Source organism: Saccopteryx bilineata, chromosome 2 (genome assembly GCF_036850765.1).
Source record: "Saccopteryx bilineata isolate mSacBil1 chromosome 2, mSacBil1_pri_phased_curated, whole genome shotgun sequence".
NCBI classification, from domain to species: Eukaryota; Metazoa; Chordata; class Mammalia; order Chiroptera; family Emballonuridae; genus Saccopteryx; species Saccopteryx bilineata.
In genome coordinates, this window is record NC_089491.1 from 304,044,490 (window position 1) to 304,072,286 (window position 27,797).

A 27,797-nucleotide genomic window follows, 5' to 3' on the forward strand; every position below is an offset into this window, starting at 1 on the left:
CTGACCCCAAACCCCTCTGCTCTCTCCAGCTTTCCAGCTGCAGTAGCCAATGTCTTCCCTCTTACTGTCATCACTGACTTCTGCCAGTCAGCCCAGGCTGATCATAAGAGGAAAAATCCTTGTCAGTTCTTCCAGACTCTAATAAAAAAAACTATTTCAAAACAAAACAAAACCAAAAACCCATTTTTGGAAGTCTTACACTTACAAATGTTATGTATTTTTATTTATAAATAGTAGCAGCAGTAATAATGAGGATAGTGATATGAAAGAGTGTAAAGTTTTGTGGTCCTAGATTTATAAATAAAGACCCAAAGTGAGGGACCCTGAAGCTCATAAGTTGCTGGTTTCAACAAGTTGAGTGAAAAATTTTGCCTAGGTTTTCAGGAAATGGAATATCAATGGTAGTTAAAGGCAAGTATATAGAAAGCAAAGATCAAAGATATTGACCTGTAAGTTCATGGTTAACAGTAGTATGTCAGAAGTAGCCCAGAGGATTAATCTTTGGACAGACAAGAGTGAGCCAGAGATGACCTCTCCCCTGCAGAAGAATATTTTCCTGGTCCACACCACTCCAATGGTACCTAAAACAGAGTCCAGTGGTAGCAAAACCTGGACAAAGTCATGAAGGCTTCAGACTCTTCTAAGGGTCCCCAAGACCCTCACTTCACCATCGATTTTGCACATAGCTGACCAGGCAGTGCCTCTATGTGTTCTTTTTTTTTTTTTTTTGTATTTTTCCGAAGTTGGAAACCGGGAGGCAGTCAGACAGACTCCCGCATGCGCCCGACCGGGATCCACCCGGCATGCCCACCAGAGGGTGATGCTCTGCCCATCTGGGGCATTGCTCTGTTGCAACCAGAGCTATTCTAGCACCAGAGGCAGAGGCCACAGAGCCATCCTCAGCGCCCAGGCCAACTTTGCTCCAATGGAGCCTCGGCTGCGGGAGGGGAAGAGAGAGACAAAGAGGAAGGAGAGGGGCAGGGGTGGAGAAGCAGATGGGTGCTTCTCCTGTGTGCCCTGGCCGGAATTGAACCTGGAACTCCTGCACACCAGGCCGACGCTCTACCACTGAGCCAACCGGCCAGGGCCTCTATGTGTTCTTATTCAGTGCTAGTCTCTCCTTTTCATCTTCTTTCTTTCTTCCAATGTTAGAATCCATGTCAGTTAAATTTTATTTACAATTTCTGTGGACTTTTTTTTTTTTTTTTTTTTTGTATTTTTCTGAAGTTGGAAACGGGGAGACAGTTAGACAGACTCCCGCATGTGCCCAACTGGGATCCACTCGGCATGCCCACCAAGGGGTGATGCTCTGCCCATCCAGGGCATTGTTCTGTTGCAACCAGAGCCATTCTAGCGCCTGAGGCAGAGGCCATGGAGCTATCCTCAGCGCCCGGGCCAACTTTGCTCCAATGGAGCCTTGGCTGCGGGAGGGGAAGAGAGAGACAGAGAGGAAGGAGAGGGGGAGGGGTGGAGAAGCAGATGGGCGCCTCTCCTGTGTGCCCTGGCCAGGAATCGAACCTGGGACTCCTGCACGCCAGGCCAACACTCTACCACTGAGCCAACTGGCCAGGGCTAATTTCTGTGGACTTTTAATTGCAGGGTTGCAAGGGGTCTTTAAGGACAACTGGGCCAAATCCCCATTCAATCAGATTAAGAAAACTTTAAACCAAAAATAGAGAGAGAAAGGTAACAGGCATAACTGGAAATGACAGTAAAGCAGAAGTCCAGTGATTTGCAGGAGTAATCAATCAGGAAGGTAGACAGATAATGTCTAAATAATTCATTGTTTGGCATAATTTCTCATGAGTTATAGAGTTAGGATTTTTGCCAGTTTTATTTGTTATATTTCCACTTTCACCAAGGGAGAAAACACCTCTTGACAACTGATTGGATGTGGGTAATGAGAAGAAAAAAAGCACCAAAGATAAGATTTGAGACTCTGGGGCTGTGAAGAATGGCGAGTCCCAGTTAAAAGAACTAGAGAAGTTAGGGGAGGTGCTAAGGAAGTTAAAACACGGTGGGGAAGGTGAGCCCTGGCTGGTTGGCTCAGCAGTAGAGCGTCGGCCTGGTGTGCAGGAGTCCCGGGTTCGATTCCCGGCCAGGGCACACAGGAGAGGCGCTCATCTGCTTCTCCACCCCTCCCCCTCTCCTTCCTCTGTCTCTCTCTTCCCCTCCTGCAGCCGAGGCTCCATTGGAGCAAAGATGGCCCGGGCGCTGGGGATGGCTCTGTGGCCACTGCCTCAGGCGCTAGAATGGCTCTGGATGCAAATAGCGACGCCCCAGATGGGCAGAGCATCGCCCCCTGGTGGGCATGCCGGGTGGATCCCGGTCGGGCGCATGCGGGAGTCTGTCTGACTGCCTCCCCGTTTCCAGCTTCGGAAAAAATGAAAAAAAAAGAAAAGAAAAAAAAAACCAACACGGTGGGGAAGGTGAGCAGATTGATGCTGAGGGTAGAAGGTGCTGTCTTGACTCTTAAGCAGTTAGCAGTTAGATTCAAGACTCAGTACTGTGGAACAAGCGGATGCTAAGGAACAAAGTGACAGGGAGAGACTATGGAGAGAAAACAGGAGAGGGCCACACGCTGAGGAAATACCTATATTTAGAGGACTGTAGAAAGAAGGTCCAGCAAAGAAGATATGGAAGTAACAGGGAAGAGGAAATGTTGGGCTGAAAGGAATTTGGAAGCAGCAGTTGAGGCATCTCTTTTTGAAGAAAAGTTGGGGACGGTCTGAACCTAGTCTTTTTTATTAGGATCAAAAATGACTGGAACTCATTAGGGACCCTCAAAAACAAAAGCTACCAGGTTCTTCCTCTTGTTTGCCATAAGCAAATATTTCTTCCTTGCTTATTTACACAAAATCACTCATCATCCAAATTACTTCCTACTTACCCTCAGGACTATCTTAGGAAAAAAAGCTTTATTAATCCACCGTTAGATTTGAGCTGCTGGACAAAATTGCGGCAGGAGAATGAAAACAAGGTCTAATTTGACATGGCCGTTGGTGTGTCCTGGAACTCTTAGCAAATCTAGCATCAGGCAAACATGCTTGGCCCGAAACTGCTTAGGTGTAGCGGGATGCAAACCAGATAGTGCCATTCCCCACCACAGTAAGTCTAACCAGATGTGCAAACCACCTGCCAAACACTGGTTCCCGGTGCAGTCCGGGAAGCCCTGGTACATATACTCCATCTATGAGTAGGAGGTCCAGTTTCAATCCAGGAACTGAAAGGAACAAACTCCAGGTTCAAACCTTTTCTCAAGTGTTAAAGGGAAAAAAGACTCGCTCTCTCCTTAAGAGATTCACCTATTAATTTTAAATGCACTAGGTTATCCCTGGGAGTCACTCATTTCTCTTTAGTTTTGAATGAAATTATGGGAGAAAAGAGAAGAAGGAAAAAAATTAGAGGAACAAGAGGAGAGTTGCAATGAACTTTTTATAATTTAAAAAATGTGTAATTGTATCCCATGGTATTCTCATTAAAATGAAATTCAAAGTAGAGAAGGGAAAAACAGAAACCAGCAGTGACAGCAAAGCTAAGACAAGAGTGGACTATGTCATCTGAGTACCCAGCCAGCCAGAGCCCTCAGATGGGCTGAAGACCCTGCTGGGGCTGCCGACACCACAGAAACCAAGTGCCTTCTATATTCGATTATCTCCCTGTGGCAATAGCCACTGTGAATTACCTAGAATGATTTTTTAAAGCCTGAATCAGCTTTCCCCTGAGTAGGTACAAAGACATTTCAGCTCTCTCCCAACCTCCTCCCTGCTAACTGCCTACTGCATAGCTGGTATGAGCTTTGGAGATATAAAATCATTTCAACATCTGCCATAAAGAATAAATTAGGAAGTCAAATTTGCTATTGTAAAAAATAATTCATTAATTTTCTAAAACAAGCCTAAGTACTGTTTAGACTATCCCTTGATGCGGACTATCCATCCACTGCTTTCCAAGATCTTTTTCCTAATTCGGGGATGATTTTAATACAACACTGAAGACCATGCACAAAATTGTAGTTCAGCATCTCTTGCCTATCAATCCTCGACCAGACTTATGTTTGCATTTTTTAGGATGTCTTAGAAATATACCTAAGATAACTATGCCACTAGAAACAAACAAAAATCTGCAAACTTAAGACAAGAGTGCCTGGTCTAGGTGATCAGCCACTGCGTGTTTCTGTCATATTGGTACATCTGTATGAAGTGTGAGGCCCCTTTCAACGGCCTTCTGAAGTACTGACACCAAGAGCAATTCTGAAACAATTTGCCACAGTCAAATCAAATCTCACTATGTAAAAGAAATAAATCAGAAAGATCATGGCCATTCCAGCTAAACAAGCTAAATCAATGAAGATGCCACAATAATAAACATACTAAGACTAAATGGTACATTTCAAACATAGGCATGAAGTCCGAAAAGTGTCTGTCTTGCTTACAGTGGAGTTCCAAAAATGACTGTGAGTTGTTCTCATTTTCACACCAGACCAGCCTGGCCCTTGCTGGGCTCTTACCTGCTTCCTCACGGTTGAGCTACGCCTGTGGTTGACCCCACCAGATCAGCAAGGACCAATACAGCAAGAGGGAGGAAAAAGAAAAAGGGGTTAAAAACAGTCTGTTTGGTGGTTAATGAACAAGTCATATTATTCAGGTAAGACCCAGAAATGGCTAAGAGACTTGATAAGTTCTTATCAAGTTTCCAAATAAAGCCCATTAAAGCTCTTTTCACAAACACACAGAGGTCGCTGTTTTTAATGTCTGCCCCATTCAAAATCAGAAAAGGAGGAAATTGGTTCAACTTGCAGTACAAAATATTTGTGTTTACAATTTGAAGATCTCTCTGCAAGCAGACACTAGTAAACACCAAGGGAAGCTACATTTCTCTCTTGGAAATCCTCTCAGAAAAGGGAGTGGTTTTTCTGAAATTTAGAGGCTAAAGTGACCAGATTGCAAGCAACCTTGGTGATTTCAGTGGTCGGCAAACTCATTAGTCAACAGAGCCAAATATCAACAGTACAACGATTGAAATTTCTTTTGAAAGCCAATTTTTTTAAACTTAAACTATATAGGTAGGTACATTCCTTATGGAGGTAGTGCCCGCATGTGGTGTTTTGTGGAAGAGCCACACTCAAGGGGCCAAAGAGCCGCATGTGGCTCGCAAGCCGCAGTTTGCCAACCAGGGCCAGGTCAATGCTTTTCAAGCTGTGTTTTGCCTCAGATCTGACTCAGAGGTGCAAGGCCCCCAGCAAGGAGAGGAGCACTGCTTGGCTGAGTGAAGGTAGGGACCAGAGCACGCCTCTAGGGCTCCCTCTGCCCTTGTGTTAGGTTGCCCCTGATGAACCTCTTAAGAGTCCTAGAGCTTCTTAGATCTTGTGGAATAATGCTTTTTCTTGTCTTATAGATAGGAAAACTGGAGTTCAGAGAAGGAAAAAGAGCAGCCCAAAGTCACACAGTGAAATTCACAGGATAAAGAAATTCAACTTATACCAAGACTATACCACCAAGAAAATATATTCCACCGAATTCTATTACCCTGGTCCCTCTAGTCATCAAGATTAATGGAATCTTTATTGTAATCCACAATGACAAAACGATGAAAGCCAAATGAAGCTATTTCTAAATAACGAGCCTATAATCGTAAATGGCCTCATGATTATTGTGTGTGTTGGCAGATATAAGTGGTTGATATAATGGGCTAACCCAGGGTCTCTAAGGAGTCCAGCCCATTAAAGCTCTTTCTCCAGTTATATCAGCACATTTTTAGGCAACTGAGAACTGTTGGCTGAATGAATGCCTTGCTCTCCGCCAGCTCACAAATTTTTTCATAGCAGTTCCATAACTGGGAGGGAAAATATTTGGCTGGGGTGGGGAAGAAAGGCAAGGTGGAGAAAGATTGGGAGGGTTGCATACTTGTATATCAGGCCAGGATTTCTACCAATGCTGCTTGGCAAGCCAATGCAATGTAGTATTTCATTATTCAACAATAGTCATTAAAAGGGCTGTCACCTTTTCCATGCATGAAAAAAAATCTGAGATCAAATGCTATCTCCTGATCTTCCTTCTCAAGGTCAGAGACTTCCCAAAACCCATATGTTTAAGTCTAGCAGCTAGGATTAGGTTACCATGATGCTTTAGAGTTGAGTATGTTTTGGAATCTCTAGGGCTGTTTTAGCAAATGATAACAGAACCCCAGTTTTGCTCGTCTTTCCCTAAAACAAATCAAGACCAATTTCCATTTGGGGCTTGGTAGGGTCAGCAAGGCAAAGAGAAAAAGCAACTCTTGCCCTAGGCCACCCCTTTGTAAAGCCAACCAATGCTTTCCAACTGGACTCTGGCTCTTTCCCAGGCTGGAATCTACCCACAGGATCTGTTCCTCTCTCCCCAGGTGTCCCAAGCCACACCTACCTGGCCAGATTGCAATCTGTCCGCTGACCTGTTGAAAAGGCAAACACAGAGAGCACACATTGAAGCAGAGGGGTAAAAGAGTGAGACCTGCTTCTAGGAATCACGATGTCTACCCATCTCCCCAGAGGACCACCGCCAGTATCAGTGGGCAAGGGCTGTTTTTGATACTTGCTCCCAGCCCAGTGTTGTCAATATCCCTAAACCCTAGGTTTGCCAATTCTACTTCCCAGTGGGGTGGACTTAGGGGAACAAGAGCAAGGCAGATCATAGGTTAGAGGACATAATATCAGAACCTTCCTTGATGAAATTTAGCTTCTCTACTGTGTGTGTGTGTGTGTGTATGTGGTGAGGAGGAAGGCACAGTCAAGATATGGCAGTTCTAGTTTTAAATTCATACTAAATTCTCCTATTACATTGGGCAGGGGTAGCAAGGGAAAAATGAGATTTAATGCTGATATTGTTATCAAGCTGTGGTTCTCAATCCAAGAGTGGACTTTAATATTAAGTTTAATGGGTTACAGCCAGTTTTTAAAAATGGAAATGAAAATCTCAACGTTCATGAGAATTATTTTTATGTTTTTAAAAAATATATCTGCATGTGTGTACGGGCCATGATATAATCTATGTTGGTTTCTTTGGGTCCAGAGTTATCCAAGCTTGATCTGTATTAGACCTATGTTAGATAAACCAGAGAAAAACCAAGCAGGCGTTGAATGGCTAAGCTCCTACACTCCTCATCTGTGCTCCTGGAAAGGTAACTCCAAGGCCTGAGAGAGCAGAGCCTTTAAAGGCTGCTAATTGTTGATTACAGTTCAGCTTATCTTGAGCAACACCCTCTCCCACCCCTAATAGCCTCTCATTACTAAGGTTCGGCTTTCATTTGCAAAAAATATTATTCTGAGCCATTATTTTAAACATCTGGCCCATTTCAATTCTGGAATATTCATACACATCAATTATCCTCTGTGGCAAGAACAAGGGTCTCTTGTGATATGGTGACAAATATATACAGAAGGCAGGGACATGATGACTTGCACACAGTAAGATCTGCAGCTATTTTTTTCCTTATTGCTAGAACTTGTCATATTCAGATGAAGGCTGTCGCCAACCTCGGCCCATCCACAGTAGCACTTTTAGTGCTTGTATGTGTGATGTGTGTATGTGCAAACCCATTCTCTCACACACACAGCCCCCCCCCCCCTTGCAGGCCCTGTTCCCATCTCACTCATGGGCTATGCTTCGATTATCTTGGCAAAAAGAAATCATGGTTATAAATTGCTTCAAATCGTTCTGGGCTTTCTTTCCTCTGATTCCCCACGGAGCAATCTGATAACCCAAGAGTAAAGATTTTCTATAAGCAAAGTTTGGATCTCAATGCCCAAACTTGTTCAGCGTGAGTCTCTTGGGTGGTACGGAGGAAAGAGAACATAAGTTACCTAAGAGGCTTTCTTCACATAAAAGAAAATGCCTGAAACATCCCAGATCAAAAACTTAAAAATAAAAGAATCACCTTGGGGGAACTTGTTGAGGGCAGGAGAAGGACAGGGCAATAAGGGTGGGTAGGAGGCTCTGTTAGGAAAAGCAGGGCTCTGATTCCTAGGGCCCATGAGCCAATGAATATTACACTTCCCTATACTCTGCAGGGTGTCTGAAGAGTGCTCAGATTTTATTTACAATGTTAGACCTTTGTGTCAGTGCAAGCTTGCCTTTCACTGGTGTTACCACATATGCCCTGCAGGTTCTTATTTCCCATCTCTAAGGGAGATTAGTAGGGCAGGGAGGAGGGGCCACCATTCAGAGGCATCCCCAACCTGGGAATCCCATTAATCAGAGGATGCAGAGAGACCTGGGAAAAATGCCAAGAACCCCAGGGAAACTTCTCTTTCAACCTTTGCCTTCTGTTTGACAGCTGAGGAGAGAAAGTCCAGAGTGCCAGCCCCATTCTTTGCCTTGCTACTTCCCAGGGTCTGGTTAAAATTATCCTATGAGATGAGACAGTCAACTCAACACCTTGCCTCAGCATGGCCAACACAGAGAGAGGGCTGCCATGTGGCATCAGGACTGCTCAAAGCAGACGGACACCGAGGTTCTACCCTGATACTACAGAAAGCAGCAGTCTGTCCATCACCTGTGCCTTTGAGAATTCTTCCCTCCCCTCCCCTCCCTTCCCCTCCCCTCCCCTCTCCACAGCTGGGAAGCCCATCTTCCAGCTCCCTACCTTCTTGCTCCAGCCTCAATACTGCCACAGAGGTACTGAAGTTTTCACAAAGTGTCTAGAGAGTAAGTAACTCATTGGCCCCTTACCCTAGTCATGGCAGAGGAGGCACAGGAAGAGGACTGAGTACAGAGCAGGCACGCTCCATTTAAACAAATAGATGATGCACATTACTGCTTCATTAAGCGCTGGCCTTTTCCCATTACTCAAGTAGTTATCTGGGGAGTGTGTTTCCACATCCAACAGGCTGGGAGTGATGCATTCACACCACCAGATCAGCCCCACTTGGCTTAGGGTGGAGGCTTAGCAATACAGCTCAGGGCTCTGCCTTCACCTCAACATCAAACCTCCAGCAGAGCCCCACACTCACTTTCTCCCAGGGTTTTCTGCAGAAGGTCGTGCTTGGCTTGTAGTTTGGTGATGAGGTTCCTGCCCTCCAGGTACTCTTTCATTTTCTGTAGGGAAAGAGGAGAAAGATCAGACTCCTGAAGAAAAAAGAAAATCACAGATGTACAATTCCTTTTTGAAGAGGGCATTTGATTTTTTTACCTAATTTTGACCAGGTCCATTTTTTATTTCTTTACGGCCCTGAACATCTGGATAGCTGCTGATTTTCATGGGCACTCCACATTGGCCAGTTAAAGAAAGAAACTGTCTCTTAGAGCCCCTCATCCATCTCTTCCAGTTCCAATGGGAAGAGCAGGGAGTGGAGGGACTCACTGAGCCTCAGTCTTACTAGGGTGAGGACACCCATCTGCCACTGGTCACCTTCACTGAGATCCAGCCCCACCCTGCCTCCCTGCAGGGTACATTCCAACACACCAGGAACAATGCCAATGGCAGGCTCAGCCCCACCCCAGCTACAAACCTGGCTTGCACAGCATCTTTGTCTGAGCCTCAGCCTCCTCCTCCATTGTGCATGAAGTCTTTATGGAACGCCTGGGATTTCTGCGCATTCAAGAGGTAGGGTGCCCCCCTGCCGCAAATACACACGCTGGCAGTTCCAAACACAAGATGAGGTTATGGAAATGCAATTCCAAAATCTGCTCTAACAGTCAAAATATGATCGCTGTGCTGCATTTTGTGATTTGACCTCTTTCACCTCGTGTCTGCCCAGTGAGAGACTAGATTTCCCTGGACAATTCTTCAAATCTTCGAAACAACCCTATGAGCTATTATTATGGTTATCCCCATTTTACGAATGAGGGTACTGAGATTTGGAGAGATTAAATAAATTGCTCAAGGTCAAAGAGCGAGTGAGTGGTAGAGCCAGTATCCAAACATTTGTAGTTTTAAAATATAGTGAGTGCATTAACCATTACATTAACATAACCTCATTATAGTATCAAGCAGGAAAAAAAACCCCAAAATTGCACAGTATTAATTCTTTGTAGATATGTAGCTAATTAACAGTTTTTAGAGCACGTTAGACATATTCTCTCATTTGACTCTCAAAATAACTCTGTATAGCACATCAGGGAAGGCATCATTATTTTCTTGTTACAGATGAGATGATCTTGGGTAAGAGGATGTCAAAAATAAATGCTGATAACTGCAAGCCAGTCAGTGGAAGTGCCAGGCCTGGATCCCAGGCCTTTGGCCTCTCAGCACAGGGTCTTCCCCACTCTGTCTAGCCGCTCACAGGACCTTTGTTTCCCCCGACTGTCTCCACTGCCACAGCTCATTTGCTGGGTGGGGTCATCCAGTGGTGGGATTCAGCCGGTTTGCACCAGTTTGGAAGAATTGATACCTAATTTTTTGTTGAGTTCGGTGAACAAGTTGTTAAAATGGCACTTGTATTCAGGGTTCTCTCTAAGGCAGGTGCCTGGGCAGCCGCCCAATGTGGACATCACAAACTGACATTCTTTACTCATTTTTAACGTTTATCTGTGCAACAGTGTATTCTAAGCACCCGTAGTAATGTTCACTCCGTCCACAGGTGAAAATAATTGCAAGCGAGGATGACAATCAAGAAGCAATATGGCAATATCTTAAATAAGAGTTTTATTGTTTTTTGTCTGGTATTATTTAATATGTTTCATTAATATAAATATTTTAAAACTCTTCTAACATAATTTAGTTGTCTGTGCCTCTTCATTGTTCTTATTTAAGAATTAAATTCATGAAATAATAAATTACCTTTTGGTATATCTTTTTTTATACTTAAAACGATCATTAGGGCAGAGAACCAGCTGTTAAATTATTTGAATCCCACCACTGGGGTCATCTACACATGTCTAAACTCAGAGGCAACAATGACAGTGCTTCCCTGAGTGTGATCCATGAATCACTGGTGATATGTAACATATCTGAGGGGCTCAGTGAAAAAACATTTTAAATGATAATAGTTCTGTCTTTCTTTTAATGTATTAAGCAAACGGTATAATTATATATCAAGGCTTTGATGTTATGGCTATTACCACTTAGGATGAAGGCAGAAAGAAAAGATGAAAAAATGTGAGTTACTTTTACTTTGTACCTTTCTGTGAGTATAAACTTTTAACAAAGAGAGAGTATTTCTTTTTTCTCTCCCCTTCTGTTTCTCTCATGTAAAAACAAAGAAAAACCCAGCTTTCCATGGGAGGCCTTCCTTAGCCCTCCCAAGCTCACCCAGATGCTTCTGATAGCACCTTCACAAAGCTCCGTGACGGTACTTCCCACACAGCTCTGCCATGGAGGGTTTAGTACACGTGTCTGCTTCTCTAGACTGCGTCGTCCTTATGGTCACAGACCACGACATTCATTACTCTTGGCATCCCTGGTACTTAGTACTGTGCCCAGGAGATAGAAGACACTCAACAAATGCTTGAGGTATGAGTAAATAAATGAATAGTCTCACTCTCTTCTGGACAGAACCTTCTGCAGCAGTCACAAGCCAAGCCTCCAAGTGAGCCCCACTTTCTAAATTAAGTATAAAATACACAAAAAATAAGCTCTATACCAAATCATTTCTCGTTTTACTCAGGACCTATTTATTCCCTCTGCTCCTTTGGGCTTTTGCATGACAGCATCTGCACGAAATAGGCTTCTTTGTCACCTGCCCCTTTCCATCTGCTCCAGCTGTCAGCTCACCTGCTGTCAGTCTTTCCTGGGTGATATCTGATCCCCACCAATGCCTAATTGTGAGGTTTGGATCGTCCTTCAGGGCTCAGAGGTAAAAAACCTACAGGGAAAACACCCACTGCTAACATCTGAATCCTCAAAGGCCCCTCTTTGAAAGGTTATCCCAGGAGACTCTAAAGTTTTCCTAATGAGGAAAAATTTTCCAAGAAACTGTAACACTTATAACAAGACCAGACTGCTCAGAAAACAGCCAAAATTCTGCATAGTGATAGATGCAAATTCCTTCCTCTCACTCATGTTTCTACTTGTGATTCCGGAAATCTTTTTTCTTTTTTCATTCATGCTCACAGTTCACTAGTTAGCTCTGGCTGTCACTTGGTGAGCCATTAAAATAACAATCTGATAAGAGGTATGATAGATTACCTTTTTGGGTTCCATTAAGTCCTGAAGGATCGAAACTATATCTAACAAGGTATGACTTGCATCCCTAAGACTGGGATCAATAGTTGGAAGTTTTCCATCTAGGTAAGTCAGGTATGAGAAAATAAAAGCATCCTAGAGTTTGTAGGCATGCTATATATCACTTCTCTCTCCTGCCCATAGCCAGCACTCATCTGTGAGAGAGATGCTGGAGAAATAATCTTGCTTTTACTGGTAGAGTTGAGTTAAAAGCTTCAGTTGCTGCTGACCAGACACACAAGAGAAAAAGAGCCAAGACAGCTGAAGGCAAGGGAAATAGTTGGGCTTTTCAATGATTTCTGCAGACCACGGGGTCAGGAAAAGAACTATTTATGCTCAATCTCAAATTCTCTTCCTTGAACAACAAGGTCACTTTCCTTACTTAAAGCATGTTCCAATGTTAGGTAATTAATTTTTTTCATTCTACTATCTGCAACTTGCTCCCCTCAACAAACATCCAACAATAAAGGGATGATCTGGTGCTTTCCTCAATGGAGGAGAAAAATAAGGACAGTGCTCTATTCTAGATCACCAAAATCAAATCAAATGCCTAACCATAGTCTAACAAGTGCGACACCCTCCCCCTAATTTTACATTCAGTATGATCAAAACTGAGAATTTACTCAAAAAGTAGGGCCTGACAGGTGGTGGTGCAGTGGCTAAAGCATCGACCTGGGATGCTGAACACCCAGGTTCAAAACCCCAATATTACTGGCTTGAGCACGGGATTACCAGCTTGAGTGCAGGGTCCCTGGCTTGAGTGTGGGATCATCAACATGACCCCATGGTTGCTGGCTTGAGTAAGCAGTCACTGGCTCAGCTTGAGCCCCTCTGGTCAAGGCACATATGTGAAGCAATCAATAAACAACTAAAATGCTGCAATTACAAGTAGATGCTTCTCATCTCTCTCCCTTCCTGTCTCTCTCTCTCTTAAAAAAAAAAAAAAAAGTAGGAAGGGAGGCAGAGTCTACTGAGTGGTTTTGTTTCTTTGCCATTGTGAACCTTCAATTTAGTTTTTATGATCTCTATTTATTTCTTAATAATTTCCCAATTGGTATCAATTGTCAGCAATGAGGGGTTTTTTGGGTTTTTTTTTTATTTTATATTTTTCTGAAGTTGGAAACAGGGAGGCAGTCAGACAGACTCCCGCATGCACCCGACTGGGATCCACCTGGCATGCCCACCAGAGGGCAATGCTCTGCCCATCTGGGGCATTGCTCTGTTGCAACCAGAGCCATTCTAGTGCCTGAGGCAGAGGCCATAGAGCCATTCTCAGCACTCGGACCAACTTTGCTCCAATGGAGCCTTGGCTGCAGGAGTGGAAGAGAGAGACAAAGAGGAAGGAGAGGGGGAGGGGTGGAGGAGCAGATGGGCGTTTCTCCTGTGTGCCCTGGCCAGGAATCAAACCCGGGACCCCTGCACACCAGGCTGACGCTCTACCACTGAGCCAACTGGCCAGGACCAGCAATGAGTTTTATTGCAAAGTATTAGTATACTAATTTTTCTCTCTGAGCCCCCCTCCCTGACATTTTGGTTGCAGTAAAATGGAAAAGCTTGAGTTGGAATAGTCCTACCATTCATTTACTAAGCCTTCTAACCTTGAGAAAGTCACTTAATCCCCAGAGCCTTAGTTTCCCTATGGAAACTAAGGGGAAAACTGGGGATAGTAATACCTTTTGCACAAGGCTGTTAAAGATGAACTAGGATAACAAGCATGACTATGATTATTAGCACAGGGTTGAGCAGCTAGCAGGTATGCAAATGTGTTCCTTATACTTGAATCACCCGCTCAGTTAACCTAAAAATAGCCCAGTCTTTCCCTCAATTTTTTTGCTTTGTGCTAATACATAAGAAAGATGAATAAAAGCAGGGTTCTGGTCTTAAAAAAAAAAAAAGGCACATTCAGAATGCTTTGCAAATTTAATTTTAAATCCCCTTCTCTTTAAGTATGCTTACCATGGTCTTATGCATTGGATTTAATCTCTGTGAAGCCAGAGCCATAAGCACCCACTGCTGCAAGGGGGTGGGCTGGGTGGGAGGAGTGAACTATGCCTAGCCAGCCCCCTGTGCAGAGATACACAGATGTTACATGGCTGCTTCCCCACCACCCAGGCATACACACATTTTCCCTCCTCCCTGTGAATTTTTAAAGCAGAAAACAGCTGACAGACAGTATAAATAATACAGCAAACCTTTAAATGGGAGCACATCTCCCACTTTAGTTAACAGGGCAGGGGCAGTTATTCATTTGTACCTGCTTAGCACACATTTACTGAATGCCTGCAGGAGAATACCACGATAAAAAAAAGAGCTCAGACCATCAGGTCCAAGTCTAGACCTAGAGCACTGCCCCAGTAGCCAAGACACCAACTCCTCTCCCGTTAGCTTACTCAAATCAGTCCCTAAGAATTCTGGTAATATAGTTTTATATTATCTGCTGTAATCCTTAACCTCTTCTTCACCAACCCCATATAAGGAAGTACTTAGGAGAAATGCCAGCCTTACAGACTTTGACAATTCTTGGCTAACTAGTGAGTATTACTCTCTATGAGCAAGGAATTGGTAAAATATGTGATGGTACATCCATCCACACAATGAAATTCTGTACTGCCATTAAAAAAAGGAGGCAGGTCTCTTTGGACTAATATAAAAATAATATCCAAAGTAAATTAAGTGTAAAAAAAAAAGTAAAGAATAGTATTAAGTAGCACACTTCTATTTATATTTCCATTTATTTTATTTTATTATATTGCTAATGTAATTCTACAGTATTGAAGGATATTTCAATGGTAGTCTATGCATAGGGTATCCCTGAAAGAAAACAGAATAAACTGATTTCAATCATTTGGCAGAAGGGATGTAGGGGTAGGTAGAAGATTGACCCTTTTCTATACACTATTTTGAAATCTTTGTATCTTTTAAAAAAAAAGATTTTTTAGACTGACTTGTGGTGGCGCAGTGGGATAAAGTGTCAACCTGGAACATTGAGGTTGCCGGTTCGAAACCTTGGGCTTGCCTGGTCAAGGCACATATGGGAGATGATGCTTCCTGCTCCTCCCCTTTCTCTTTCTCTTTCTTTCTCCCCCCCCCCAAAATCAATAAATAAAAAAAATTAAAAAAAAAAAGATTTTTTTAACAATCACAGTAAAAAAGGCAATGGGGAAAAAAGTGGACGTTGTGCTTGAATGTGTGGTACAGAAGACAAGTGATACAAAGCCAAGATCAGGACATGTCTCTTCACTCAGGGCAAAGAAGAGGAGAAAGCTGTGAGCTGTGCCTAAGCCTTCCTTCAACCAGCTTCTTCAGCACGGTGGAGAGAAAAAGCCTGAGGCTCAAGACCGCAACAAGAGTTCTAGCTTCAGCTCTTGATGAGATTTTTGGACAAGCTACCCATCTTCTCTAAATTCATTTAAAAATTTTTTAAATTCTTTCAGTGAGAAGGCTTCGTTAGATGATATTAAAAAATCATTCCAGGCTTTAAATTCCATAATTATTTTCCTGGGATTTCTGAAAATGACTGATCTTTATAGGTCATGCTTCAAATTTCCAATTGAAGTCATCTGAGCAAATAAATGTAATGACAGCTGAGAGATGTCCGAAAACTTTCTTAGCAGCTCTCTGGGTCACTAGGTACACTACCTAGAAGTCAAAGCCACAACAAGGGACCTCTTCCCAAATCTCCAAAAGAAGAGAGCTTACAAGATGTGCTCTTTTGCTGTTTTTGAAGGGCATGGGGAAAAACATGGCAACGTTTGCACAGGCAACAAACTAAAAAAGCCCACGTGCAGTTGTGTTTGCTTTGTATGGTTTGGCAAGTACAACCAGCCATCCTATTTAATATGCATACCCCCTTTTCATGAATGGCCATTCACCACACCCCAAATAGCACTTTTTCATGAAATGAATTACCTCATATTCTAAGCACCAGTCACAAAAATGATGAACTCTCTTGTAAATCTGTTATTAGACAAGCCCAGACAAAAAATGTTCCTGCTAGCCAAGGAAATATGCACACAATTTTGATAAGTAGCACTTATGGCCACAAAAGACAGGAAATGGGTTAGAAGATATCAACGCAGATAGAAATGAAATGGCGGGCAGATTTGAGAGGTCACCAGTTTAAACATGATCATTCCTGCTCTTACTGAAGGTCAGCTTTGAATAAAAATGTTATAGATTCATTTAAAGCCAAAAAGTAATTCTGACAGTCTTTCATACAGATTTTTAAGTTCAAAATTTCTTAATCAAAAAAATGGAAATCTTCTGCAGTATAATGTGATTGGGTCATTTAAGTACTATTATATCTAAGCAGTCCAGACAGACCAGCCAAACAATCCTATTATTAAAGTCTCTAGAATGTTTGGCAAACCTCCTGAGATAACGAAGCTTGGGGCAGAAGCGTGGTCCTTATTATAGTCAAGTTCTCTCAATAGCTAACCAGGTTTTTGCATGCTTTTATGCTTTTGCACATACTGTCCTTTCCTCATGGAATGCCCTTCTCCTCTTGATTCACCGCCTGTTTCATACATCCTTCAAGATCAAGCACAGCCTGACCAGGCGGTGGTGTAGTGGATAGAGTGTTGAACTGGGATATGGAGGACCCAGGTTCAAGACCTCGAGGTTGTCAGCTTGAGCGCGGGCTCATCTGGTTTGAGCAAGGCTCACCAGCTTGAGCCCAAGGTTGCTGACTTGAGCAAGGGGTTACTCGGTCTGCTGTAACCCCCCGGTCAAGGCACATATAAGAAAGCAATAGATGAATAACTAAAGAGCCGCAAGAAGAACTGATGTTTGTCATCTCTCTCCCTTCCTGTCTGTCTGTCCCTATCTCTGTCCCTCTCTCTCTCTGTCTCTGTCACAAAAAAAAACAAACAAAAAAAGATCAAGCACAAAAATCACTTTGTGTGTGAAGGTTCCCCACTCCATTCTGGTCACCATTCCTGCATGTGTGCAGTGTGCACGTATGCATTTTAAAATTTTTATACTTAATATACTTTTTAAATTACAAAAACCAATCTGTCATACCTGTTTAGAAATGTATACTGCTCACAAAAATTACGGGATATTTCATAGCTTCACATTCATTTTGAAATATCCCCTAATTTTTTTTTTTTGTGGCAGAGACTGAGAGAGTCAGAGAGAGGGACAGATAGAGATAGATAGAAAGGAGGAGAGAGAGGTGAGAAACATCAATTCTTTGTGCAGCTCCTTAGTTGTTCATTGATTACTTTCTCATATGTGCCTTGACTGCGGGGCTACAGCAGACCGAGTGACCCCTTGCTCGAGCCAGAGACCTTGGGCTCAAGCTGGCGACCTCGGGGTCTTGAACCTGGGTCCTCCACACTCAGTCCAATGCTCTATCCACAGCGCCACCGCCTGGCCAGGTGAAATATCCCTTAATTTTTATGAGCAGTACATGAAAAATGAAAGTTCTCCCTTCATGTGTTTAATCCCATCATTCTCCTCTTCATTTTAGACTCTCAGTATTCCCAGATTATAGTACATAGTAGATCCTCAATAAGCAATCAGTGAATAATTTAACAATGATTGATAAATAAATAAATAATGATGATGGTGATAATAAATTTCCAGCACTTACTAGGCAATACCTACAATCCAGGCAGTATACTAGTATCTTACAAATATTAATGAATGAGCCAAAATGTCATTCCAGTATTTATTTGTATAGATTTTAGTTTTTTACTCAAAAGTGTTATAATTGACTTAGAAAAATATTAATCTAAAAGTAGACTATAAAATAATATATATAGTAGTATCCTATTTTTTTCTAATAAAATTCTAAATATATGCTTAGACATGGGTTTGTGTATGCACATATCCTAACACTAGTTCCAGGTAGTGGGATTATTAATGCCTTATTTTCTTCATTTTTGCTTCTAAATTTTATATAAGCATGTATTGCCTTATATAACAAGAAGAAAGTTATTTTAAAAGAACAATACTGTTAAATCACTCCCTTTCAACATCTCCAAGATCAAAAAAAAAGAAACCCACAAAAAACAAAAACAACCCTAAGAATTCTAAGCATAAGTAAAAAAGGATTTCTTTTTTTAAAAAGATAGCAAATCACCAGTGTTCTTACTGAAGAAAAGTCAGTGTTCAAAGAATTGAATAAACTGTTCTAGTTGGAGGAAAAAGTCAATTTACTGCATGTAGACTGTGCTTCTCGACTGAAAAACAAGTTAATTTCTGTCATTGAGAATCAGTATGCATATTCACTGGCTATATTTCATCTCACATCTGCAAACTTAATTTCTCCTTTCCTGATCATCAGATTAGGAAATAAATTTTAGTCCAGGCAATAAATCCTACTTGACAAACTAAAAATAACTTATTAAAAAGCAGCACCAAAGACCAGCCAGCAACTTTCAAAAGGGCTGTTAACACAATTTAAAAAAAAAAAAAACCTAAAAAGAGACTGGGAGATACATAAATAACAAAATACAATGATCTGGAACTCTCTGCAAACCAGAACGGTTGCCTATCCTTCTCAATTTTAGCAATAATCATCTGTTCCTCTGAATTTTAACAATAATTATGAAAAAATATTTCCAATCAACAAAATATATATAATAAGGTCATAATACCACTGAGAAGAGACTACAGACTTTAAAAACAAGACAAATGTCAGTAATGTAGTTCCTAAAAACCAAGAGATATAGGTCCCCTTTCATGACCCACCTAGGGCTAAAAAGGAAACTTTCAAACAAAAGCCTACTAAGTAGTTAAAAAAAAAGCTACTTGGTAGTGTAACTGGGAGCATCCTTTCTTTTGGGGGTACCTATAAGACATACAACTTACAGATGTTTGTGCCTTTAAATGTAGGGATGGTCTCTGAATATGCCCAGTTCTAAATCTAAGATATTCAAAGAGTGCCCTTCAGACATTTGACAAGGGCTCCAAGTTCCAAATCTCCTCGTGTGCCGCAGCACCTAAAGATGATCTTTGCAGGCCATCAAGCTCCCTCACCGTGAAATAGAACTGCTCGGTCTCTTGCTGGTTGGCTCTCCTCTTGGCAATGCTGGGCTTGCTCATGAAGGTTTCTGAGACTGTGGACTTGACAGACTCCATAGAGTTGCTGTACTGGAAGCAGTCAGACACATCAAAATCCTCGACAGTCACAATGTCCTGGATGGTCTGCAGAGTGGCCTCCATTGTCTTCTTTACCTGCCACAACAACAGCCAACATAATGCAGGAACACTTGGAGAAGGGGGTAAGAAGTGGGCTGGAGAAGAAGGAAGGGTGCTGTCTTAGGGTGCGACCCTGCCTCCCATGGGATGGCACTTAATTGAGTAATAACCACATGGGCTCTGGTACTGAGTGCTACATTCTCCAGTGAGGACCTAGAAACTATCACCCAGCTCTTTTATTTAAGGTTTACTTTTTAAAATTTAATATTAGCTCTTGGCTAAAATAAAAATGTAAAGGGAAATAGAGAGAACAAATTCAAACCAACCCCATCATATAAAGAGCTAAAGATGTGTGATGACCATGGTGTGATCTTGTAATGCCTCAGGTTCTGTTTTATGATATTCAGCAAATCGGTGAATTTGTTTCCCCATTTGCACACTAAATGACCCAACACCAGTCCTTCCTAATCTTCCTGGGAAAAGTAAGACTTACTAAGATGTCAGGTAAGAAGTTATGTGAGCTCAAAATAAAGGAGCTCTGTTCAGCAATCAGTGCCCTTATAAAGTGGTTGTTGAAAGCAAATACACTGGGCCCAGGAGAAAGTCACCCTTTTCTAAACCAAGGAGAAAGTCACCTTTTTATAAGGGACAGAGAAAGGATTTTGAAGCATCAAAGTCAAAAGCCTCTGTTTGTTTAAAAATGCTAGAAAAAGCCAGGCAGGAGGGGGTGGCTTCAGAGACACAATATTGTTCACTCAGCTGCCAAGTGCCATTTTGATTAAATGTGTAGAGAGAAATAAAGCATTTTGGAAAGGCTCAAAATAGAGTACAACCTTTGGCAATGCAAGAGAAACTTCCTGGAGTTCAAGGGCAGGATGTAGCAGAGAGGGGAAATCCAAGCCTACATTTGGCTAGGAAGTGTTTGCAGCAGCCCGGACATTCTCTGCATGCTCCTTCCACCGCTCCCAGATAGGCGGCAACAAGAAGTTCAACAGGGAAACTCAGAAGGTGGCTTAAACAGAAAACTTACCTCTTCATTCTCAATCTTCAAGGTAGATAAGCGAGACTGCAGTTGTTGGCATCTCTGTACCAGCTCACTCTGAACAGGCTGCTGGGCACAGAGCTGGGAGGCCTGCCAGAAGCAAGTAATAGCAGTTCAGGAAGAGGACACCATACTTTTGGCAGTTCCAGAGTCCTATCACTGCTAATAAAACTACATGTATTCAAGCTCTAAGGCTCATACTTTTTATGTTAAAACAAAATACAAAGCCACAGCGTGTGGATCTCTTCCAGGATGAAATAGTACAAGAAAAGAATAAGAATGGAACCCATTTGGAAAGACCATCTCTAAATTGGTGCTTATTAGCGGCAGGTCTACGCAGGGTCTGTGGCTCCGTGGAAGCCAGTTAGACCAGAGAAGACTGCCTTGGGCAGCCCCAGCTCCAGATACACAATGCTTTGGCACAGGGAGTATTTCCTGCTAGAGGTCCAAGTAGCCACCTCTTTGCCCCCCTCCCCTCCACCCTGCTTTGTACAGCAGAGTGAAAGCAGGAGAGAAGTGGGTCAGGAGGCTAACTTGCCGCTGTTGGCAGTCAGCATGTGTTTATAAATCTGGGCCAGGCATGAGAGCTCTGACTCAATTAGAGAAAGTATAAAGCCAGGAACAAGTTCCCATGCTATAGTAAAGGGCTGCAAAGGGCATGGAATTTGGTGAAACTTGCCATTTTCTTAAAGCCATCATTTTACACTAAGTCTTCACTGGAAGTGTGGGAGGAAAGTCCACCCTTCCCCCAAGGATCACTGTCAGTGAGCTCTCTCCTGTGTGAAGGAATGGTTGAGCCACTGTCTCCTGATGCCATGGTTATGGCATGGACATGAGTTCATCCAGTCCTCAGGATGACAGATTAGGAACAGAAGGCTGGCAGATTGGGAGAAAGGACCCACATGGAGGCAGCTCCTGTCACTTTGCTACCATGTGTCCCTTAGCCTCTCATCTGTGGAGACACATCTGGATAGAAGTAGCCTTTCTTCTCTAGCAATGAGTGGGCACATCCACATGCCCACAGACCATTTTCTTGCTTGAAAAGACAAAACCTCTCTTCAAATGGAGGGGGCTGGGACTTGACCTTTTCCTCCATTGGCTTTTAAGCTCCCAACTAACTTGACCTCCTCCCCCAATTGAGAGGCTGACCTGAGCCAGTTCTCAGATCTGAAGAGAGCAACTTCACTCTGGCTCTGGGATAAGCAGACACAATGGAGAAAGCTCAGTGGCCAGGATGGGTTAGCGCCAAGAGTGAAACTCTCTGGCTGTCTGATGTCACCAGTCAGGCATCCATAGCCCCACCAGTCCCTGAGGGCACCAAGAGTAGAGCCAAGCACCTCCTCCTAGTACATCTGAGAATGCTTGGCATCAATACATGTGCTGGGCACCCCAAAATACCACTCAGTGTGGGGCCTTGGTCAATTTCAGGGCTTCCGGTCAAAATGCCACTTGAACTTTGGCCCTAGTTCAAAGACTTCCAAGCAGCTCCCTCTTGATGCCTCTATAGTCTACAGACAACCCACACTGAAGGGGATAGACTGGCTTCAGGGATCAAGACTCGTCTGTGCTTCTTTTTATTGTCCACTCAGAAAAAGGCTAGATAGGAATGCAGAACCTTTGTAAGATCTACGGCTGGCCCTGGCCCCTGCCTAAGCCACTGACCAGCCACTGACCAGCTACATCACAAACAGGGAAGACCTAGGCAAAAGAGTAAACTATTGATTTTTAAAGTAATCCAGACCAAGCAGGAAGGAATCATGGAGAAAAAAAACACCTCCATGCCTGTTCCTTTAAGAAGCAGCAGGGCTGCTGATGCATGCTTTGGCAGTGGTCTGCTACCGGGGTGCAAGGTAATATATTCCAGCTGTGCTCCGGAGTATGGAAATGAGGCTCTGACAGGGCTCGGAGGGAGCCTGAGCACCCAGCATTTGGATTCCCCCTTTATGGAGACAAGCTGTTTGGCTCGGAATGCAACTCAGTCAACACCAGAAAATGTATCACTACACTTAGCTAGTCCCCAAGTTTCACTGATTTTTGGGAAGAAATCTCAGTGACAGCTGGAGAAGGGGCATGGAAGGCAAGAAGCCAGGGCAGGTGAGGAATGGAGCTTCCTGGGGTTTGGTGACACTCCTTCCCCTACTCTAATTGCATGTTCTGCCATCTCACTTCCCCATCTGTTCAGACACTGACATTTCCTAAACCACAGCAATGCAAACAAACTGGAAATGGCTTAGTTTTCCCCAAAAAGGAGAGGAAAGATATCATCTCCACATTTTTGTCTTTGAGACAGAAACGTCCCACTCTCACAGTGGCCTATTGATGACAGCAAATCCTCTGGTTACACTGCAACCTTTATCATTCTGGAACAGAGCTTACTAAAGAGGTCTGGGTGTTCATTTTAATGGAAGCACCAATCTGTTACTGTGGGGACACTGTTGTTTGGTCACCTAGCATCCATCCCTCCTTCTGGAACTTTGGCATGTCTTCCCTCCAGGAGACCTCCAACTCTACAACTCAGGCCATGTGCTTTGGATGGGGGCTCTCCTCAACAAGGGGATGACATATGTGACCTAGGCATAAGCCAATCAGCTGACTGCAGATACCCAGACACATTAATTGACTCAGGGATAAGCAAGACATCCAATCAGAACCAAGGAGACACAGTGAGACTTTTGTGGAAGCTTCTAAGAGGTAAGCAGATAGATAGTCTTTCCACTGAATTTCAATCTAGAAGATAAGGCTGGAATAGAGTCATCTTGCACCCACAGGATAAGAGCCTATTTGAGAATAGGGTCAAAACACAGTATGGCAGTATGGGGAGGGGCACAGAGAAAACCAGTTAGAAGGTGACGGAAAACAATTGGACTTTGGGTGATGGGAATGCAACATAATCAAATCTCAAAATAACCTGGAGATGATTTCTCTGAACATATGTACCCTGTTTTATCAATTTATTTATGTACCCATTAAAATTAATTTTAAAAAACACAGTATGCATGAAACAGAGAAAAACTGAATCCTGATAAAATTCCCACTCCTCAGTCCAGCCACACCTGAAGGTTCCACCCTAAGCTTTTATTATGTAAGTCTATATATCTTCCTTCTGTGTTAAATAGTAGATTAAATGGTGGCTCCTACCCACAGGTATAAGGTATAAATCACACACTCTGATTTGTATGCACAACCACCAGCAGTGGAACCAAAAGATTCACAGTAATGGAAACCAAGAAGCTTCTCTTTTCTCTCACTAGTTTTTTTTAGGCCCTTCTTGTTTTAGTCACTGAAGGTGAAAAATCCAAAACAGGGTTCTCATGTTCATGCTCCCCCACCTGGGCAACCAGCACAGGCCTTCAGAGTAGTATCTTAGTTCCTATCCTTTCTGTAGATACACATTCTTTTTTATTTATTTATTTATTTATTCATTCATTCATTCATTTTTAGAGAGGAGAGGGTGGGGGGAGGAGCTGGAAGCATCAACTCCCATATGTGCCTTGACCAGGTAAGCCCAGGGTTTCGAACCGGCAACCTCAGCATTTCCAGGTCGACACTTTATCCACTGCGCCACCACAGGTCAGGCTAGATACACATTCTTTCCTGTTCAATACCCAAGCAAAACTATACCTTTTATGGCAATCTTCTAAGCCTAGAAGAATAAGATCCTTTAGAACTCTGACAAATGATCACATCATTACTCTGATTAGCCCTCCCTCCCCATAGAGCCTTTAGAATCTGGCCCCATCTCAGCTCTCACTTCTTCCAACCTTACCACTGGAAGCCCTCTCTCTCTTTTCCTTTCACCGTTCCAAACTGTTAGTAGTTTTTAGAACACATTTGATGTCTGTCACCTCCTTTGATCCTGTTGGTTCCTTTGGGTGTTCCTTTCTGTCATACTTCTAATTCTCTCCCAACATCCCACACTGTGAGCTCCCTGAGGGCTCTAATCCCCAATGTCTACGGTCAAGCCTAGTGGACAGAAGGCACTCAGGAGCTTTTTACTGAATGAGTGGAAGCTCATTACCTGACAGGAAGCTCCAGGCCTCACAATCCCCAGAATAACGTGGCCTTAGTGGAGTGAATCTAGACACAATAGAACTCAAGCCCCTTGGGGAGTATGGACAGGGGAAGAGGGCCTCACCATGTCTCCCATGTGGGGCTGGAACTCAAACTTCATAGGTGGGCAGAAGACATTATTGTACATCTCCATGAGACGCTGTTTGTCACTGGTGGCATCCAAGTTTTCTACGGCATTCTCGATGGCATCCAGACCCTCATGCTTCGATTGCTCCAGATTCAACTCAGCAGAGAGGAAGGTGCGTAGCGCCCGGTTCAGGCTAGCGTGGTAGCCTAAGTCACAACACTGCTGTGGAAAGGAGAGAACATGAGCAAACACTGGACAGGCCTGAAGCTTGGCAGAAAGGGGATTGGCCCCCAGAGCAGATCTGACTATGTCAATGAAACTGACTCAGCAGGAAGGCTGACATTCTGACTTCTAAGACTTGGATGAGATCTCTCAGTTCTTGACTTCCATTTCAATGGTAAAACACACCTTAGGACTGTGAGGTGGTTAGAAGAAAGAGGATTCAATTAGCCAAAATAAAATTATTTAATCATGCACTATACAGTGCTATTCAGTAAACCTGAGAAGAGCTGAAAGTTAAAAGGTAATCCTCTTATATATTTGGGTTTCTTTGGGGATATCACTATAACAAAATTCAAAAACAAAAATATAGCCTGCCACTCCCTGAGAGATACTGTGGTTAAATTACTAAATACCAACCAAGCCAGGCCATTTCTACATTCAGAGTTCAGAAGTTAGAAGCGTTGCAAGAACAGTTAATTACACAAACTCAGAGCTCTTGGTGGGAGAAGAGGAAACTGGGGTGCTGTTGGTCGTCACTCCTCACCAACTCCAACGTTTTAAAACAGGCCTTAGCTGCAGACTAAGATTTCTGCACTAAAGCTCCTGCCCTATAGAAATAGCATTTATCAGGCCAAAACTTTCTAAACGTAAGTCTTAGTGGAAAAATTCACTAAGTGTTTGAAAAACAAACAAATAAACAAAATGAGTATGGAAGAGGCAATAGTATAAAAAAAGCACTGGAAACCTTGGAAAAGCCACTCCCCTCCCTGAGCAGATGTGGCCAGGTCAGTGGTTTTCAAGCTACAGACCAGAGCTCTGCAGTTCTGTGCCAGAGCCTCCTTGGGTACCCTGAGAAGGGATAAAGGGCAGCCCAACTAGTAGGACTTGGAGCCTCCTATCCCTTCTTCAACCAAACCTGCTCTGCTCTTTTTCTGTTTAATAAATTGGGATTCTATGTAAGGTTTGGTTCAAAGAAAATTCTGTTAAGAGAAAAAGTCTGAAAATACTTGGACGAAATGTAATCCCTCAGGCCCTCTTCAGCAAATGGCATTTTGTAACTCTATGACAATCTTTCCCTTCCCTCCCCAGGACCCAGAATCCTAATTTCTTGGTCATCCATTATCTCCTCTATTGCTTAAGCAGCTTTGAGATCGAAAACCTGAGAAAACACATCAGAAAAGAATCCATGGACAGAGTCAGACCATCTGCCCGACTGTCACCTCATTCCATATGCAGGCATCAAATTAACTCTTCCCCCAGCCTTTCGCCTTCATCATGATCACACTGGGAGCAACCACTATTGGGGAAGAAAGCACATGATGTGCCTCCTCCCAGCATCTGACAAGAAGCTCAGCAACAGAGTGCCTGTCAGGCGGGCTCTGGGTTCAGTGCCAACAGGCTCTGGCAGGTGCCTGGCTGCAGTGGAAGAACAGCAGTTACAGCTTAACTAGAAGCAGAAGATGGAAAGACATTAAATTCAGTTGAGAGGGAAGAGCAAATGGAAGCTAGACAAAAGCAGCTGATTGAGAGGCCCCATGTGCAGGGGCCCTTCCTCCTCCGGGAAACCCACTGCTCTAGCCAGGTTGCCCTTGAACCCATAAGCCATTCCAAGCCTGTAAGTCAAATGAACAGAAGTAACACTACCCACAGGGCTGAGCAAGTGTGTGGGGTGGGGGTGGAGCTTTTTAGTGCAGAGGGGAATTTGAGGGAGGCAGGGTGCCCTTTCTAAACTTGGACATATTTTTGGTAACTCCCCCTTTCTCTCCATTCCTACTACCTAATTCATACCCTTATCATCTTACACCAGTACTGTCTGCTTCATTCTCCTGCTGATTAACCTATAATGGCTTTCATCTTTTCCCCCCTAAATTAAAGACCACTTTTCTCAGTTTGGAAATTTCTTAAATGCCTCTATATTTACTAAGTGCACTTACTATATGCCAGACAGTGTGCTAAGTGCTTTATGTACATTCTAGACTTTAATCCTCATAATAATCCCAATGAGGCTGGTATTATCTGAATTTCCCAGACTAGGAGACTCAGTGAAGTTAAATAACATGAGTAAGGTGAATAGTCAGAACAAATTGTAATCTCTCAGTCTACCTGACATCATCTCCTTCTAGTTTCTTCTTCAAACCCTTCTGCTCTAATCCAATGACATGCTCTCTGTTTAGGGTAGCATATTGGAAAACTATAGGCCTTAAATCAGCTATATGACTGTGAGGAAGCTACTTAACATCTCTGAGCCTCAAATGGGGATAACACCAGCCTCACAGGTTGTTGCAAGGCCAATAATAACAGGAAATATACTTACAAATAACTGGTACCATGAGGGCACAAAAAACTCCAGTCATCAATACCCTCAAATTCACTACCTCTGCTCTTCAGCTCCCAGCATTTCCCATTTCTCTCACCTGTTGCAGTTGGACCCAATCTTAAAGATCCAAATCAAATTCCTAACCTCTAGGAAGCCAGCCAGCCCTGCAACCCTGGCATGCACTGACCTTGGCCTCTACTCAGAACCACACTCCTCAGCAGCCCTCAGGTGACACAGAATACACTCCCTCATTCTATGACTTGTCATTTCGCTTCACCCTCATCAGAAGGCATGCTTCAAAGAGTATCTGGCCAATGACTTAGTCCATTTTTAAACCCCTCACCATTAGGCCTTGCTCATGGTACGCATTTAATAAACATCGGGGGATTGACTGAAGCCAGGAGTGCAGATTCCAGGCTCTCAGGAAATAACCCATTTAGGCTGCATACTAATCTAAGTCAAGAGGGTAGATGTAGCCATTAAAGCCTTTTTTGTGTTGCTCATCCTGTAAGCCCCATGGAAGGCAGGGAGCTTGCTTGGGCCAGTCCACTGCCTCTATTACATAACTGTTTTATAGCTTCTCTGTGCCAGTCAGTGAGTGGGGGTCTCACTCACAACATGCCCTTTGGCTTCTTCACACTTCCAGCTAACCAGGGAGATACAAAATAGGTTTTCTAGAGCCTTGTCTATCCACATAGCTTCAAGGGAACAACTGGAAACTAAGGCATTAGCAAAGAAGCAATTTCTGGCAAGGTTAGGCAAAAGAGATTGGAATACAGGGTGGGGCAAAA

The 27,797-nt window shown here is 43.2% G+C and overlaps 1 protein-coding gene across 6 annotated transcripts in view; it reads right to left on the reverse strand.

The window, feature by feature from the left end:
* Positions 1-27,797, reverse strand: part of SRGAP2 (SLIT-ROBO Rho GTPase activating protein 2) — a 274,722-nt gene that overhangs the window by 38,018 nt on the left and 208,907 nt on the right. For 5 of the 6 annotated variants that reach the window (XM_066261520.1, XM_066261522.1, XM_066261523.1 and 2 more), the window contains exons 8-13: positions 24,465-24,689; positions 20,318-20,419; positions 19,126-19,323; positions 8,987-9,071; positions 6,402-6,429; positions 4,511-4,535 (exon numbers count right to left, since the gene is read on the reverse strand). In XM_066261520.1, coding sequence (XP_066117617.1) covers positions 4,511-4,535; positions 6,402-6,429; positions 8,987-9,071; positions 19,126-19,323; positions 20,318-20,419; positions 24,465-24,689 — 663 coding nt within the window. The remainder of the gene's footprint in view (positions 1-4,510; positions 4,536-6,401; positions 6,430-8,986; positions 9,072-19,125; positions 19,324-20,317; positions 20,420-24,464; positions 24,690-27,797) is intronic. The other variant, XM_066261521.1, reaches the window with a different exon arrangement.